General features: G+C 32.2%; 1 protein-coding gene across 2 annotated transcripts in view; it reads right to left on the bottom strand.

Annotated features, from left to right (window-relative positions):
* Positions 1-20217, bottom strand: part of LOC127723993 (potassium voltage-gated channel subfamily KQT member 1-like) — a 115375-nt gene that overhangs the window by 32625 nt on the left and 62533 nt on the right. For both annotated transcript variants that reach the window (XM_052230703.1, XM_052230702.1), the window contains exons 2-5: positions 19030-19120; positions 9541-9667; positions 7822-7900; positions 6941-7037 (exon numbers count right to left, since the gene is read on the bottom strand). In XM_052230703.1, the coding sequence (XP_052086663.1) occupies positions 6941-7037; positions 7822-7900; positions 9541-9667; positions 19030-19120 (394 nt within the window). The remainder of the gene's footprint in view (positions 1-6940; positions 7038-7821; positions 7901-9540; positions 9668-19029; positions 19121-20217) is intronic.

Genomic DNA, 20217 nt, shown 5'->3' with positions numbered 1-20217 from the left:
AAAATGTCTTGTTTTGCATATGCAAAATTTTACATCTGCTGAAATTTCTTTGTGCCAGGTTATATAAATAAGATGTTTTTATCTTTTTTATTCAATATTAACCGATAACGTTTTACAATAATTTTACAATACTTTTTCATATCATTATAGAATTGTTTTTTGTGTAATGCATTTATGAATTTAGTTCTACAAGTTCCACTTTGAGAATTCGTAATAATAAGACAATATAAGTTACACCAGACACATCTTATTACTTGAAACTGTTCATTTTACAATGTATCACGTCAAAATACAAACACATCATCTTCACTGTATCTTGTAATTGCTGTCTCAGGAAATCAACTCTCACCGTCAACACAAAAAATATCACGAAATACTATCAAAGATTTAATCGGTTATTCACAGATAACACATTTGTAAATAAAACAATGTAATGCACTCTGCAGAGAATATATATATATAAAAGTGCCGAGCTCTGCAAAAGCGGATTATTTTCTGAAAATGTACTTTCTCAAACACTTAACTGCTAAAGTGTCACGCATATACATTCCATTGGGAACCACTAAAAGAACAGTGTATAGAAATAAGAAGTTGTGGTATGAGTGGCAATAAGACAACTCTCCATCCAAGTCACAACGTGTAAAAAGTAAACAATTATAGGTCAAAGTACGGCCTTCAACACGGAGCCTTGGCTCACACCGAACAGTACGCTATAAAGAGCCCCACAAAGACTAGTGTAAATCAATTCAAACAGGAAAACCAACGGTCTAATCTATATAAAAAACGAGAAACACTTATGAACCACACCAATAAACGACTACCACCGAACAACAGGTTCTTGACTTAGGAAAGGTGCAAATAAATGCAGCGGGTTTAAACGTTTTTACAGGCGCCAACCTTCACCTTAACCTGAAATAGTAGTGTAACATTACAGCATAGAAAGACACGCTCACCATACATATTAAAGATTGCTCCAGTGATTATGATATTTATATATCGGTATGTACATATGCAACGTTTTTTGTATATTTTGGGATTGATAATAACTCAGCATAGATACCAGGATTGAACGTTTGTATGCCAAACACACGTTTTGTCTACAAAAGACTTTTCAGTGACACTCGAATCTAAAAAGAAAATAGAGTACGAAGATGAAGAGCATTGAGGACCAACATTTCCGAATGTAACTGATAAACCTTTTTAATTAATACTTAATAAAAAAAGGAAAATAATGAGAAAAGAGTATCTAACAAAACATTGTGTACATCCTGTTATTAAATGTCATACATATACATGTAGTATGACTTAAATTTTGGCCCTGGAAAAAATGTGCTATGAAAGGTTTTACGAGAATATATTCTAAAAATTAAAGAAGTTGTGAACTCATGTGTCCAGGAATGACAAGGAACAACAAGACAAAAGACAAAATCTTAGCAACACAAAACCATTTAACCTTTGAGTAAACCACGAAGTTCCGGTGGTTATCGTAAATGGAGCATCATGTTCATCCACTGATTTTTGTTTAGGTGGATAAATCAGAATCGTGATTGTGAACGTAAAGTTTTGAATGGAGAACACTCTGCCCTTATCAATAGCTTCATCATCTGACAACCCTATTAAGGAAATTTAGAACGCAAACACATGCTCTATAATTATATGTTATATACTCAGAAAATCGTTTCTCGAAGTACAGTTGCTGTATACATGTACAACATGGCAAATTCAAAATGGAAAGTTAATAGTTATTTCTTTTGTCGTAAAGTGTACTTCTCAAACGACCCTCGCTGTCAATTTGTAATGGTAAGATGTTATGAAATTGACTAAGCTGTCACTTTTGGTAATTTTTTCAGGGTCAAGGAGATACTATTAGATGCAATAAACATTAATAACTAATATTTGTCATATTTAGTGGAAGGAAATCGGCTTTATAGGCGAACGTGTACTTAAAAGTATTTTGCTAGCTTCATTTTTATTCTTCTAAAGAATTCCATGATTGATATATACCTTTCACGAATAAAAAACGAAGACAAGCGAATACACGAACACAATGGTTCCTTTAGTAATGTAGACCGTCTGTAGACCGTGATCGCATGAATCGTATAAACAATGCACAAATCTCATTTGAAAAGAAAGAAAACATATATTTCCTTTTAGGGCTTCTTTGGTTCCAAAATATGGAACTTGATATATGATATAAACACATGTCTATTGCTGACAAAAGTATGCTGGCTACTTGGTGTTTTTTGTTTTGTTGTTGTTGTGATACATGTATACCACAACATCCCCTTTCCTTCATATGTAGCTAATAATTGAGGTTCAACAGCTTTGAAGTATATTGACCTTTCATTAATTTACTAAAGCTACAGTACTAAAATTCATAATTTGACGCAACTATTTTGACAACATTACAGTTTTTGAATACCAAAGTGAAAATAATACTTTATAAAGTGGGAGCGTGCGAAGCGCTTTTCTGGATTAACCTGATCAAATTCTTTAATGGGAAGAAAGTCAGAATAAAACATATAGACATTTTAATATGTTGTAAACAAATTTTATACACGTTTTTGTTTAAAAGTTTTGTTTGGATAATCAAAGATAATATCGGCTAGTTACGACGATCTAGTTTAAACTACTGATTTGTTAGAACATCAATGACCTTTACTTTTCTATATGAAATCCCGATTGCTGCGAAACTAGGACGATGAAAAAGATTTTAATCCATCACTGCTGACATTTCGAATGACTACTAATAACCATATTACATGTAGAACACGAAAAGGATATTTTAACATTTGCATGTTGTGATTTCTAGAACTGTGCTGAGATATTCAAATAAGTTTAAGAATTAAATTCAATAAAACGTTTACATCCGATGACATTTCTTTCGTAAATGTCCAGCACGCGACATACAGATGAAATCGTAAAATCACTAGCATTACTACATACGATATTCCCGGGCTTGTATTTCCTATTATGATTTCCTTGATAGAGGATTGCTGCTCACAAGGAAGCTATTAATCCAAGAGTTCCAAATGGTGAAGTTGAAATCATCCCTTCGTAAATTTTACGGACGCCATCACGAGTTGTTTGACCGTTATGGGATAACCGTTTCACAGATGATATCGGGTATGTTCCTTATGTCGTAACTACAATACCTTTCCCTTTTCACGAATTTGACCTACCGAATTAGACTATTTACCGGATTTGTAATAACATAAGCAACACGACGGGTGCCACATGTGGAGCAGGGTCTGCTTACCCTTCCGGAGCACCTGAGATCACCCCCAGTATTTGGTGGGGTTCGTGTTGCTTAGTCTTTAGTTTTCTATGTTGTGTCATCTGTACTATTATTTGTCTGTTTGTCTTTTTATTTTTGGCAATGGCGTTGTCAGTTTGTTTTCGATCTATGAGTTTGACTGTCCCTCTGGTATCTTTCGTCCCTCCTCTACAGTAAAATAACCAAAGAAATTGCATATAATTACGTGTTGAGGCAAGCACATATCATGCACATCGAACAATACCATAAATTGGGAAATTTTGACGTCGGGATATTTTGGCGGTTTTCTCTAGAAAGGCATGTGTTTTATTTTGGTGTGTGTAATTTTGGTGCTTCGTCCAATTGATATGTTTAATTTTAGAACAACAGTAGTGAGCAAGCTCATTCATATTTGCCTTTATTTACCTGCTTATTGACAAAATATCATTGAATTTCTCGAACTAGAAACACGACAAAGTGAATTTAAGGAAAGAATCGGATACGGATGCAATTGCAAATAATTCCGTATATGAGTTTCAAAGCTGAAAGAAAATATGAAATAAAATCTTAAACATTAAAATCACTTTCTAAATCAATTATTTATTTTTTACAAATATCATATGAAATAAATTTTAATCATCTCTATTGCAGTACAATATGTAAATCGATTGCCGATCAAGGATTTAAATTTTTATCCTTATGCCTCTAGCAGTACATGTTAATTAATTGAAGATAAAGGATTACAAGGAGTTTTGATATTCTAATTACCAATAACGGCGTCTAATCAGCAATAGCCTGGCATATTTATGACATGTGTGAATGCAAATTCATATTGTGTTTTCTTAACAGTTTCAGAAAATTGACAATTATGTAAACATTGTATAGTGTTGTTGTCAAAGTATACCAGGTATTGATTTGCGGATTTGGCTATGTATAGAATTGTAGGAAATATACGGAAGATATAATAACATTAAATATTTTCCCCAACAATTAGCATTACACATTGTCGTACCGGTACGCGATTTTGACGTTTCAATTTTTAGTGTTTGCTTTATTTTCGTGTGTTTAATTTTGGCACTTTCATTGGAGGCACCAAATAAACCAAAATAAAACTACAACCAAAATAACCCAATTTACGGTATTTAAGATGTCTTTTTTTTTGTTATAATAAAAAGAAAAAGCCTTCACATGTTTTAAGTAAAAGGTTAAAATTGACTCTTATATCAGATATATATCTTTCTCTAATTTTTGTGCTATTTTCACATTTCTTGAGCGGTGTGAGAAAAAGATTCCTCCTCACTAGTGAAATATCTGTTCTCAGCAAATGATTGATCGAAATTTAATTATGACCTTAAGTTTTCTCGAGTTCTTCTGAATTTCCTATTGTGACGTCATTAAAAAAGGCGACCATGCCTGATGACGTCACATATAGAGAACACGAATGTAGGACAGAAAGTCACAGGACAAAAAGTCACAGACAAAAAGTCACAGACAAAAAGTCACAGGACAAAAAGTCACAATTCAGTTTTGAGATTATTTTTCTTTAAACAAGAAAACACTAATTTAAAAAATTATAAATTTTTGTTTTTTCTTGAACTATTATATATGAAGCAACTTTGTAATTAAAATTTATTCAATAAATATCAATAATGATTAAATAATTGTTATGAAAACAAAATGTCAAAGTGGCTTGGTACTTAAATGGCTTCATTGTGCCAAGAAATATATCCTTTGCATGATTAAAATTTAATAAATTTTCATTTATCAAGGCTTATGAACAATTTCCTAAACTTAAAAATGAATATATGTAATAAAAAGAAAATATTTCACGATCTTTCTTTTATATATTCAAACAATTGTCAACAAATTATTGTGACTTTTTGTCCTGTGACTTTTTGTCCTATCAAATTTGTGACTTTATGTCCTGTGACTTTTTGTCCTGTGACTTTCTGTCCGTTTACCAAAGAACACAACTGTCTGCAAATATTTGAACAGGAAGGATGCAAATCATAAGAGAAACAGATTCCACCACTACAACTCGTGTATTACAATATTTCTCCACTCTCAACAGTTAAATTTTAATTATTTAAAAAGCTCGGCAAGCCTCGCGCTTTAAATATTAAAATTTAACTTTTTCGAGTGGAGAAATATCGTAACACACTTGTTGCAGTAATGGAATCTATATTTATATGATAGAACATTTAAACATGTAAACATTATAATAAATGCATTTCTATGCAAGTCCCAGTAACGCACGATATTGATATTGCTTCAGTGCTGACGGCATAACCTTCTGATTAACCTTCTAATACTATCCATGATATGTAGACTTGATCTTTTTCAAACTGTCAAAAAGTGATTTAAGAAATAAATGCTATAACATTTACAATAAGCTCGGGAAATTATAATGAAAAATATAATCTTCAGGAGGAAATGAAAACAATATTCTGACGTCTGTTGAAAACATCTAACATAAATTTGAAAACAAGTACGAAATACTAAAATATAATTTAAGGTGATATAATATATGGGTATCAGTTTCATTTGAGGGAAAATACTGCAGGAAACTATTGCACTAGAGTATACTGTGATGAGGACGTTTGGTACACTACAACTATAAATGCTTTGACAGTGTTCACAGTCGTTTAAGGGGTCTATTATATGTACTGTAAAGTTCAGTAAGGTACTATCAACCAAGTAGTATGTACATGTACTCTATTCAACACTTACATTAATTAATCTCTGCATGCGTAATAAATCATATAGGTGGAAACGATATTCTTCCAAAATAGTTTTTACAAGATAGTACAAACATTGGTTTTCTATTGAACAGTACGTAATGAAATATATCATTATCCTACGCACTGCTACCGATAGTCACACGGCATAATGTCAGAAAAATTTGAACTTTTTATGATGTTTTACAATTATCAATTTGGAGGTCAACTGTCAAGGAAAAGCTTTATCGTTTTATCAGTTAGAAGGATCTTTTCATCATAACTTTCAATAACTGCAAGCACTCCAGGGTTGGTGTTTTACTCTCTTCTTGTTTAAACCAAACCGATCGGATCAGGTAAGTCAACTTTAAATGATTTTTGCCAATCATTCAATTATTATATAGGGTAATATGGGCAACTGTCTGATTTGAAGGAGTAGAAATCTTTGGCTGTTGTACTTATTTTACTCGAAACAATCGATGACAGTAAAATATTTTCTTGATATGTTTGAATTTTTTGTTGAAACTATACTAACTATCTTGCTCTGTATAATGTAAAATTAATTTTAAAACAAAGCTTGAATTTGACTCTACAAAATTTTAATCATACATGATGAACAAGTTTCTCTAAATAACTGATTGAACATGAACTGTACTTGACCAAGTCTGAGACTGACTCGAAATAGGTTTAACTGTACTTTTGATTAGACTTGGTCAATAAATTTTGCCTAATGTGTATGTTGGGCTGAACATCAAACTTGTCAGTTTAATGTATATAGTTATATACAAGTTGCTACTGTCAGAGACATATAATACATGTATTATATGTCTCTGCTACTGTTAACCACAGTTGAGTTTCAAAAGTTACAAACCCAGTTAATTTGCACTTTCCTGATTGTTCGTATCAAATAAACAGCAATTGGTCGATTTAGGCCCTTACTGATTTTTTAAAAAGATTTTATAGATACCTGTCTGTGTAAATAAATGACTGATCCTAGAAGTCTCCATGTTCCTCCTTGTCTATCTACATGGAGCATGCGCAATATTTGTAAAAATCGTACACCCCTGAAATGAAAATATCAACATCATACAGAGTTGAATTCAATTATATTTCACTGTTTTGCACATGTCAGATATTTTTTATCGTTTATAATCTACATTTAGTACATGGTGGTGACTGTGAGCTATCATGTGTTGTAAATGTGAGCTAGCATGTTTTGTGAATGTGAGCTATCATGTGTTGTAAATGTGAGCTAGCATGTGTTGTAAATGTAAGCTAACATGTGTTTTGAATGTGAGCTATCATGTGTTGTGAATGTGAGCTATCATGTGTTGTGACTGTGAACTATCATGGGTTGTAAATTCGAGCTATCATGCATGTGTTGTGAATGTGGGCTATCATGTGTTGTGTACATTAGAAATAATGTATTCTTAGAACGCAATATTTCATTTTGCCGTTTTTCCATGTACAAAAAGTTCAAGAAAAAACAAACAGCCTTATTAAAAAAATGATAGAAGGATTGAAATATGGTATATAAATTCATGACACAAAATCCTACGCTCGCGTGAAAAAAAGTAAGAAGACCAGTGCTTGTATTGCTGTTGGTCATCTGAATACAACAATGGGGCCTTTAAAATCGAGTTAAAACTCTCAACTCACTGCAAGCAGTGTCAATCACAGTTATATTCCCAATCTTATAAATTGGATATTTTGGAATTATATATTTTGACAAAATTAATCCAATTTTCAAAAATAGAAAACATAACACAGACATAGCAAGGGCGAGGTCATACCCTATATTAATAAACCAATGTTACATTTGCTACACACTATTTTCTAAACTGTTACCTTATTGCAGATGTGGCAAACACTTGTCCTTCAGACCCAAATGTAAATACTACTATAGAGGCTATAACTACAATTAAATCTGAAAAAAAAATGAAAATGATTATAATTCAAATGGTAACACTAAGTTCACTATTATGTGTCTATCAAAGCATACTAATATTTCATATGTGTGTTCAAATTGGGTGTATTCATATGTATACTACATAAATGTATATGATCAATGCATAACAAGATCGTATAACTGTTCGTATCAATTGTCCAGCAATGCATTATCATGCAGCAATGTGTTATCAGTTTATTTGGACCAGCCTCGTAACCATTTTTCACATGATTTGTTATACGAATTTTACTGTTTTATCTGTTGATTGAATTTCTAATATAGGTCTGACTTTGACGCATACATGTTTATTAATATGACCTCGAAACTACCTTTATCAGCCAAACTTAACATTGATGAAAAACCTCTTAAAATTGAGTTAAAAGTCTGTTGAACCTGGCATGCAAAGCCTTGTACACCTTACCATGATCCTATCGACCATCTAAGGTAATGCTTTTTTCAGACTGTTTATTACGTCTTTACACTAAATCGTTTGGATGCCTACTTTAAACTGGTAGAACATGATTAATTCATTAGTTGCTATTTGGCTTTGAACTAGGCTAAGCGTTCAGTAATTTCGAAAACTGTTAGATTGATACTTTGTGTGTTTGTCTTTATGTTAGTTGTTACTTGGGCACGTGCCAATCTGATGAGTCAAGCCATTTCAAACTGATTTATTTGTTTTAAGTTATGCTATTACACCACTGGTCTAATTTGGAGAGGGTTGACCTCTCACAACCATGTCACCCCCCCCCCCCCCCCCCCCCCCCCGCATTCGATGTGTGCGTGTTACAAGACAGGAGACTGTAATTCAGGGGTTGTAGTTATACTTGTTTTTCATTTATTGTTTTGTCATAAATCAGGCCGTTGGTTTTTTCGTTTGATTTATTGCACATTTTGTCATGTCGGTACCCATTACATCTGCCTATACGGTATGCATTTTGTTAGTTTTTGAACTAAATACAGTTTGTGTATGGTAATGAAAAAAGTCGTGGAATAAAAAATCTGTGTAAATTTGTATGTAATCATTGAACAAGGAAAAGATGTCAACGACAGTTAATATATGCTAGACGTAGCTTCAGGGCATGAGGCGTCTAAATAAAAGAAGTAGAATATCTAGCTCATCTACCTTCTCAAACATAAAGCTTTATTTCAAGTTTACGCTGTCGCACCCCTGTGACTCTCGTTTTATGGCATTTGGAGCAGCCGAGACAAAAAGCATTAGTAGGACAAAATTGTATTTGTAGTAGCCAAGACAACAAGACAAAATTGCGGACAAAAATATGATAATACAAATATAGTAGTCTCTTTTTTAAAAGCTAATCAGAGACAAAATCCACACTTCTACCAATACAAAAAGTTTCCATTAACGGATAACTGTGGTTGCTTCATATCATTAAAAACAATTCCACTGAATTACTTAAAGTGATATTTACATTCTTCTTATAAACAGTGTCATTCCAATCAGGATAATTTTCATTTATCATAATTAATATTATTAAACGAAGTTAACTTTCCTTCACATAAAGACACCTGGTCCTTCAAATTGGCCACTATCGGTTAAATTATCCAAGTCGGAAAATATTCTCAATTTTCAACATTAAATAGAACATTTAACTTACCTATTATAGAAATTGGTTTTCTGGCAAATTTTAATCTTCCTTTTAATCCCATATATTTACTTCTACACCCTGCTGACCACAGCCGTATCACATATTCTAAGCCAAAGAAACATACTAAAACTATCTCCTGTAAAATGAATACTTCTGTTTAATTTTGGTAAAGGTCCATTTATGTGTTTTTAGTAACTATTTCAGCAGCTATTTTTTTTAAGAGAAAAGAAATGTTTGGTATTATATTTTTTTCTCTCACACAGACAAAAAGAAGGCTTAATTTAGACGGCTTTAAATGCGGCTGTTGCTGCTTTCGTCAGGTTCCTGGTCGATGCACATGCTGCTGGACATGAATTTGTCAACAAAATTACAGTTTAAAAAGCAGATAAGAAGGAATTTCCAATGTCCCTTCAACAATCACGTTCAGTATGGAAAATTAGCAGAAACTATGTAAGTATATATGAAGGAAATTACACCGTTAGGGTATGGGGGCAAATAAAATGATACAACAAAATCGTTGATTTTTTTCGTCAAAAAACTGCTCTACAACACTTAGTGATGAGCTACACTTATACTATTACACCTTAGCACAATATATTTGCATATACAAATAAGGAAATGTGACACGATAGCTAATGAGACAACTATCCATTATAACCTAAGGGTAACAGATGGGAACGTATGACTTTTGACAATGAGCAAAACACAGCCGTTAAGTAAGCTATAAAAGGCATGGGATGACAAAATGCACTGTCTGATTTATACTAAAGCAAAGAAAAACAATTATGACGGATCCAATAACGACACTCATTGTATAAAATGTTTTCTGCCTGGGTACAGGCGGGAATGTACGGGGGTTAAACATTTTTGTGAGCGCTCAACTCTCCTCTTGCCTGGAACAGTGATATAACAGCACAACACAAGAACAAACTGTAAAAGGCAGATTGAAAGAGCTTTACTCAACCGAACGTTACAAGCACAAACAAAAATAACAAAAAGACAAAAGTCACCAACTACCGATCAGAGTACTAACAGTTACTGAAACTTTGTTCAAAGTCCATTTCAACACTTTTCTAGATTAAAACATTACATGAAACCTAAATGATGTTTAAATTAAGAAAAAAACGTGTTCGACATTACCGACCTCGAGTTGTGTAATGGATTTTTGTTAATAAGCTTGTCATGTTGTTTGTATGACATACAACTTTTCCAATTATTTCAACCTAGTTCGTTTGTTTGTATATTTAAATACATTTTTTCACGAGTTTGATGTTTTATGTCATTGTAGAGATATTTGTTTTGTATTGTTCTGTGTCTACAGGTCAGGTGACCAGTTTCCGAAATTTTTAGATAAGTTAGATTTTATTGACTTTGGTCACAGAAATATTCTCTTTTCTCACTGATGCTTTATGACCCCTAAAGTTTTATTCGCATACTATACCAGAAACAAATATTATTGCTAAGGGACAAGTATACAAAATTACATTAACAGACTTGGATTTTGTCATTGAGTCTTCTCGACATATAGTCTTTGATTTATTTTATGACACAGTAGTTATTCGTACATATAAATAAAGTTAATTTTTCAGACAAATTCATGTGCGATATATTTCAAATATTTTAGCAGCCTTTTAGATCTATCAATAGAAAGGAAAGAAGCAGTCCCAAAATTATTGCATAACTAAAACAACCTTGCATTATACAGCAGTCAATAACTGTCACCAGCAATAACATGGAGTAATAAAAAAGTTAGGTATACCTTAAAGCATTTGGGGGAATGCTATCAGATATATGTCATATATAATGATAAGGAAGAGAGGTGACAGATACCAAAGGGACATTTAAACTCATAGGTTGAAAATAAACTGACAACGCCATGGCAAAAAAAAAAACAAAACAAAAGACAAACAAGAGTACACAAAACACAACATAGAAAACACCAACGACTGAGCAACACGAACACCATCTAAAACTTTTAAGAGGAAACGGAAACAATAGCATGAGTAGACTTTTGTCAAACAAAGTTAGGGAAATAAAAAAGCTCATGAATCAAATGGCTTTGACAAATTTTTCTATGAACGATAGCACACGACACAAACACTAAACGATGTTTTGGCTGATAAAAATGACCCGCGAAAAATAAAGTTTTTTGCCAGACATAGAACTCATTTAAAATAACGATTTTCACACTTAAAACTTATCAGTTCTTAGCGAAAGTTATATTTGCAACTTGTATTAGAAGACCAAAAAAATCTACAACAAGTTTTGCATGAAACTACAACAACATTGTATCATACAGCGGCCAATAACTGTCACCTGGTTATAACACAGAGTAATTAATAAAATATCAAAATATCAAGATGTGGTATGATTGCCTATGAGACAAATCTCCACCATAGATCAAAAGTCGGGTATACCTTTTTAGCATTTGTTGAAATGCTATCAGATATATACCATATAATAGTTAGAAACATGTAGGAATAGCCTTATACAATAGCATGAGTAAGATTTTGTCATCAAAGCTTAGGAAAAAGTAAAGCACATAAGTCAAGAGTCGTTGACTGATTTTTTTCTACGACTGAAAGCACACGACACAAACACTGGTGGCAGTGATCGCTTTTTTTCGATAAAAGGATAAGTCTACGACAATTGTATACCATCCTTGCATGCCTTATCTCTTTACTCTTTTATTCTTATCTCGGTATGACGAAGTGATCCTTAGTGTTACTATACATAATGACTGATTTGAACAGTTAAAAGTATAGGAAATAGTAGTGAAAGTGTATCATGTCACGAGAGAGAATTAGTTAACGGATATCGGGCATTGAATTATTCTAAAGTATAGGAAGTTAAAGAAATAATAAAATAGAAAAAATGAAACTCAATCAGTGAAAGATTCAATAAATCAAAAAGAACAAAACGTTAAACAAAAGAAAACCCAAACTAAAAAGAAAACAACAAAAACAAATCGCACAGTAGATCTTAAAAATAAGAAGAAATTTAAAAAAAATGTATTGTTGGTATTGTTTTAGATCTTACAAAGACTTTGAAGAATTAAAGAGACCATCTCTATTCTCAATTTTATCTGTTCTTTAAATATATTTTTCTAAATTCAAAAAGAAAATTTAGGCTAAAATCTATTGATTTCTAACATGTCTAAAATACTACTTTTCTTTCCATTATTTGTGCAATACCAATTTGAATGTCGCAATTTAAAAAAAAAATCCACATCGATAATGCACAACAGGGTTTTAAAGTATTTTTTTGGGGATGAAAAGAAAGGGGGAGGAATTAGGGGCTGCATGTTTTGTTAATGTAGTCCATGTATTAGAATACCAACACAATCTACAACAATGAAAAATCTTTCGTATTTCATATCATTATTTCGTTTGTGTCGTTACACTTGCATAATCTTGGATTATACTTTGTAAATAAAAATCAATCAAAGATACTAGGCTTATAATTTGTTTTTCTTCAGACGCGCGTTTCGTTTGCGTTAAACTCATCCATAGTGCTTGAATCAAATCAGTTTGCAGGCCAAATAATAAAATGAAGTAATAAAAAGGTCTGGTATAACTTTAAGCATTTGGAAATGCTTTCAGATAGATTTCATACATATAAAAAGAAAGAGAGGCGCAGATACCAAAGTGACATTCAAACTCATAAGTTGAGAATAAAATGGCAACGCCATGGCAAAAAAAAAGAAGTAAAAGACCCAAAGACAACAATAATACACAAAACACAACATAGAAAACCAAAGAATGAGCAACACGAACCCCACCAAAAACCTGTAAGAGGAAATGAATACACTAGCATGAATAGATTTTTAATAAACAAAGCTAATGAAATAGGAAAGATCATAAATCAATTGGCTTTGACTGGTTTTTCTATGAATGTAAACACACGACACAAACACTGGTTGCAGTGACCGCTTTTTTCGACAAATGATAAGTCTCAACAATTGCCTTCCATCCTTGCATGCCGTATCTCATTACTCTTTTTATTCTTATCACAGGATGAGAAAGTGATCCTAAGTGTTACTATACACAATGAATGATTCAAACAGTCAAAGTATAAGAGAAAGTTGTGATAGTTCATCATGTCACGAAAGAGAATTAGTTAACGGATATCGGGCATTGAGGGAATCTAAAGTTCGGTTAAGAAATATATCCTTTTTCTTTAAAGTTAATGAAATGATAAAATAAAAAAGCCCCAAAAAATGAATGAAAGGTTTAATAGTTAAGATTGATTGATTGATTGATTGTTGGTTGCTTAACTTCCAGTGGCAAATATTTCATGCATATTCAGGACGGGAACAAATTAACAATATTATAAATACAATAGGTAGGTTCTGTAATAAAGGCGTCCGGGATTAAGGTCGGAGAAATTTAGACCGCCACGGATAATGAGGGTATATTGGATTGGGACAGAAATCTAGCCTTGCAACAGGTCACCCACGGACCCCTCAAAGAGAGTTGTTGCAAGGTTTCTTAACGTGCGAAAAGCGTGGCACTCTCTTTACACGTCCCCATTCTGACCGGACGTGGCTGCAAATTTGTATATCCCGCACAGCCAAACGGACGCCCCACTTTGGCGAGGGTTTTACTGCCGGTCAAAGGAAGACCAATGGTGACCATACTCCTATTCTCCAGTCACCCTTGGGGGTTTAATTGTTAAGAAAGAACAAAATTAAATACAAAAGAAAGGCACAATATAAAATATAACAAAAAATCGCACAGTAGATCTTTAAAATAAAATGAAATATAAAACATTTATCATTTGTATTTTTTGTCGTTCTTACAAAGACCATGAAGCATTAAAGAGAACATTTGCTTGTAAAAACTGTATGCGTTCCATATATGTGTGATAATCTCGAAAATTTGGATGGGATCAAAATGAAAAGTGAGCAGAAAATACAGTGATGTCTTAATTATTACTACTTGTTTTCCTTTTCTTTGTACGATGCCAATTTGATTGTCATTGAATATACAACAGGGTTATTTGGTGATTTTTTTTTATTTAGGAGGGAGGAGTTTTGTTTTTGTTGTCCATGCATTAGGAGACAAATAAAATGTACAACAAGGGTAAATCTTCTGTATTTCATGTCACTATTTAATTTATATCGTTACACGTGCATGAGGTTGATAAAGCTGAGTTAAACAAACTAATCAAAGATACCAGGCTTAATATTTGTCACTCCAGACTCGATTTTCGTCTGCATAAGAGACTTCATTGGAGCTTAAGTCAAAAAAGTTTGAAGGCCAAATAAAATACAAAGTCGAAGGTCATTGACAACAAAGAATTCCGAAAAACTGTGCCGACTCAGCATGCAGTAAATAATGTGTTCTTCAGACGAAATCAATCCATGCATATATTTCAAACGGTAATGTGACATATGCACCACATTTTATTTTTGTTAAATGTGGCGTGTTCATAGTAAATAAAAGATGAGAACTTGTGATGTTAAGCATCGATATCAATGACGTTCAATGTTATTAGACATTGTATTCGGCTTATAAAAAGACTCGGGTAAAATAAAGCTTTTTGCTAGACATAAAATTCATTTAAGATAACGGTTTTTCTACATAATAGCCTTATCAGTTCTTAGCGAAAGTAAATGTTCATTAAAAGTATTGCATGGACTTAAGCTTGAGTCGATATGGTTTTAAATACATTAAAAGTCAAATGGTAAGAAAAAAATGAAGCGTACTTGACAAACGACAAGGTATATTAGATAAAACTCGGGTAATCAGTTGAATAAAAAAATATATCTTGAAAAAAATAAGAGATCGCGAAAAAAAAAATAGAAATTAATTATAAGAACTTGAAGCTGTAAAATCTATCATGATAAAATTAAATTCGTCTCAAACATTGCTTCTAATCAAACTAATGTTCTTCAGACTTTTAAGTATAAATAAATCCAAAAGTCGATAGCAAACTAACATAGGACACTACAAAATAACATATCATCGAATAAGTAGAAACAGAACAGTCAGATAACTTAGCAGAACTATTTAGAGCATCTGGGAGCAGTTCTCACAAGCTGATACGTCCCTCTCTACCTAGGTTCGTACAATACAATGGAAAACCCCAAATAATAAATTACACAGGATTTTGCGTTATACAATACAGATGCTTTAAATGTTATATTAAAGTTGCAGATGTAAAATGCCAACCCACATTTGTCATTATTGCAGATATGGTTTAGATCGTGTTATTTTATTGTGAAACACAAAGATCAAACAGATTAAAAAGTAAAACAGCACGGTTAGTTGTTTATTAGAAGTTGCGTTTACCACGGGTAATTGCAGACTGACAAGCAAACGGACGAATGAAGGAACAAATTGACACACTAGTCTTTCATTGCCATTATAATGAACACAGCAGAAATACGATCATCGAAAATCTGGAAGCTAAATGAATTTCAAATAAAAAAATGTTGCGAAGGTCACGTCATGTCTTCCTCATTAAATCATAAAGCTTAAATAGGTGATAGACATGTTCAACAAACAACAAAACCAAATATTAGCTGATAAAATTTTCCATTAAGTAAACTAACAAGATGAGAATAATTGATTCATCCTCGTATATTCAATGATCTACAAAAAATCATGTATACAGAGGGTTAACCTTTCAATTAATATTTCTTTTATAGTATATAGGCCCCATACACAAAGTAATGCATTCAGGTGTGTTACTTAGAGGGTTTCTACCTACGTCTCTTTCAAAAAGCTTTATTATCGTTACTTTCATGTTGAAAAAAAAACCCATTATTTTTCATTATTTCCTCTCTCGTAGGAGAAAAGTCATCTATCATTGTGTCACATGATCTTGAACACCCATCCAGTATTGTCAAAGTTACTTTGAAGAAACCAATAAAAAAGTGTGACTGGTGCCACGTAAGGAACAGGATCTGTGTTCCCTTCCGGAATTTGTTTGGTGGAAATCGTGTCTCCCAGTTTTTAGATTTGTATATATGTTGTGTTTTGTAGACTGTTTTGTCTTTTCTTTTTTTTCTTCCCGTTATTTTTGCCATGGTATTGTTGTTTTTTCTCCGACATATGGTTTTTGATTGGCCTTTATGTATCATTTGTTTCTCTTTGTCACAACATGCTCTTCTATTATGTCCTAACTGCTGGTCATTTTCAACTAAACATGCGATCATAAAACCGTCCACAGAAGTTCCAAACTCATTCTAGGTTGCCACTTTGCAATGAAAAAAGGTGAAGACTAGAGGGACGTTTAAGTTAAAGAGAAATACAAGTCCATGTCAGCATGTTTATAAAAAATCTGAACAAAACAAATTTGTAATTTTAGAGTATTAGTCACAGTTAAGGGAAAATGCAGCAACGTCCAATTTAGCAGTTTTCTGAAAAAAATAAGGCGATGTGGTATGATTGTCAATAAGACAACTATCCATCAAAGTTCAAATTTAGTGGATATAAGGAATCATAGGCAACAGTTCGTACTTCAACAATGAGGAAATTCCATACCATATAGTCGGCTATAGAAGGCCCCGACATGCAAAATATGAAACTATTCAATTGCGAAAACTAACAGCCTAATTTATAACAAAACAATTTACGAAAATCTTAATATGACAGACATGAACCATCGACAACCTTCTTATAATATTTGATCAAAATAAATCCTATTTTTCAATTTATTGGAAACAAAAGGAAGTACAAGATACAGCTTCGTGGTATTCATCAAATGAAAACTTGTGATCTTAACGAAAATCATGACTAGGTCAATAACAATATGTGATATTATTTATGTTTACACGCAATTTATCGAAACATGTCATTCTTAGTATTCCATTAAGAGAAGTACTTCGATTGTTTGCCTTGCATGTGTATTTAGTTTCACTTTATTTCCAAAAACTTAGCAACAGCATCATATTTCAGAAAGATGATAAATGTATGACAATCTTTAATGTGTTTTAATGTTAACACTTAGCATATCTCGAAGCAATTGTTGAAAATAATACATGAGTTTTTGTGAATCTAGATACATATTTAATAGTGTTTCATACCTTTGGGTACATTAGCGTCAACATATAAAGCGATAATACTAAAGATTTATAATATGTAAAACGCATGTTATGCTAGACATGGGAAACATAACCTAAACACAAATTGGTTTTGTTTATCAAGTTACCAAAATATTAAATGCAGACTGAGTTACAAAAATTTGTTTAAGGATGTTCGCTCCTCTTGTTTTTATTTTTTTGTCAGATATTCGGAATCCTCTGGTTTTATCCATGTTTTTCCATTAAGAAATTTTGTCCACTAACCCCTACTTTTCTTTTCATAATTTTATTACATATAGTTTAAAAAACCATCTTTAAAAATCTTATAAAATCCTTGTTATTTTTTCAATGTTTTTGAAAGAAAAAAGGTGCCAATGTTAAATGTATGAAAAGTCTAGAGAGAATCATTTCCCGCCAAATTTTCAATGGCTTATATCTCGAAAACAAGCACACGGACCCTTCATTTTTTTCTGCTTTTTTAGTTCCTTCATTTATATTCTATCAATTTATGACAGTCTTTTAAAAAGCTTGTTATTTTGAAACAGAGTAGCGAACATCCTTAATGTTAGTTTTTTTTCGTTATTTTCAATCAGATAATGTGTTTTTAGATTATAAAATGATTAAAAAAAAATTTGACGTTAAATATAACTTCCAGGGAAGTTCTTAAATTGAACTATTTGTTTCCTTGTTTTTTTCTTCAGCAAATGAAAGGTAAAATTTTAAATCTCTGTCAGTAATATACACTTATTGTAAAAATGTGTGTAGTTCGACCAATCAAATTAAGAGGGGCTGATTTCGACTACAGTAACCGGAGGGCAAAATAATATATCCTCATGAAATAGGGACTGTCAAGCTAATTGCAGAAAGACAATATATGAAATGAATTTCAGTGAACAGTTACCTATTAAAGTGTGGAACTCCTTTCTTAATTTTTCATCCGAATTTTTTTTAAATTTTCCCGGAAAACTACTGACTTTGCTATATCTGATATAAAAGAACGGGGGTGTGAATTTGTGAGCAGTTCTTAAACCAAAACTGTGTGTTTCACTTTTGGAGACTGGTTTTGTTGTGTTGTTTTCTTTCCTTCTTTTTGGAATATGAAATATAGGGGCATAAAAAGATAACAGGTTACAAATAAAACAATTATCTGCTAAAAAGTCCAGATAAAGGGGTGATATAGATCCAGACCTGAACTAAAAAAAAATTGTCATTTCGTTTTCAGATACATGTAACTAAATTAATTGATATTCAAATTTGTTCTACCATGCATTTTTTAAAACATGAATACTTTGTTTGGAATGAACTGTTTTACCATAACAAGATTCCTCACAAATAATTCTTGCAATACTGTCCAGTGTACTCTACGTAAAGATGATCTTTTTCTATATAAAATCCAATCAATTTTTCATTAGGAAAAATCCTTACTGTAAGAAGAAATATATCAATGAAATAAACCTGTGAATTACCATCCAAAATAGCGTTTCCATGGCAAAATCATCGTAATCTCCAATTGTTGATAAGACACTAAAGATAAGGCAGATTAGCACCATCATGAATCTGAAAGAGAAAAAAGAATGAGGTCAATTTCTGATTTAATAAAAAAAAACATCACACAATGTTGTCCTTCATCAATTATATATTGAAATGAAAACCTTTTGTATATTTTTGATAGTTTTAAATTTGTATACAGTGTGTTTTCAGGAGCTCAATCTTAAGCTCCCTATATCATTGTAATTTGATTTTACACTTCAATATACGAGAGGCAAAAGATACTAAAGGGATATTCAAACTCATAAGTCGAAAACAAACTGACAATGCCATGGCAAAAAACGAAACATCTGTTGGTTATGGAGAGGTTTTCTCTCAGTTTTTTCTCTAATTTTTGTTTTTGTTCATCCAAGTATTTTCATACTTTTATTACATTATAACAGTGACTGTAGTTTGAAGTATATACTGATGGTCTACCAGCAGAATTATCGACCCAGTGCTGTAAAAAATGAAATCAACACGTTATATAGGTGTAATACCACCAAATCATAGTACGTCACATCCGGTTACGAAAATAGGTCGAAAAAAAATATTCCCTTGAATTTGACAGTTGTAGGTAATTGATCCTACATTTCACTGCAGTAAAATATTTCTGGATCATAAACATATATCTTCAAAGCACCATTATTTTTTTATTTGGGGTTTCTATAGAATACTTTGGAAACGTGAGGTTACATGGTTACTAAAGCTTGTACACAGGTTAAAAAAGGGGAGAATTTGATTGGTTAACTTCCAGTGATAATTATTTTCTAATATGCAATGAAATGTTATGTGAATTTTTTTTCTATAGTACTGGACAGGATAAAACTTTACTCATGCCAAGTATTTCTTTATTTGAAACAAAGATAAATTCTGCACAATGTTTTGAAAAGTGCAAATTTAACAAAGACTAATAGGGGAAAATCAATGGTGGTATTACACCTACAGTTATTGCGTCCGAAGCGCTTTTCAGGATTTACTTTCACCAGAATCGCTCAAAGCGGAATATTATTTAGGATCTTATTGTTCTTTTATGTCAATTTATCAACATTGCATTAATAAAGATAAATATCAACAGTAATTGCAAGTTTAGCTAATATGTTAACATATTATAACGTTCACAAATG

The sequence above is a fragment of the Mytilus californianus genome, unplaced genomic scaffold (genome assembly GCF_021869535.1).
Source record: "Mytilus californianus isolate M0D057914Y unplaced genomic scaffold, xbMytCali1.0.p SCAF_14, whole genome shotgun sequence".
NCBI lineage: Eukaryota > Metazoa > Mollusca > Bivalvia > Mytilida > Mytilidae > Mytilus > Mytilus californianus.
The sequence above is the reverse complement of the archived record's forward strand: the minus strand, read 5'-3'. Positions and strand labels throughout refer to the sequence as shown.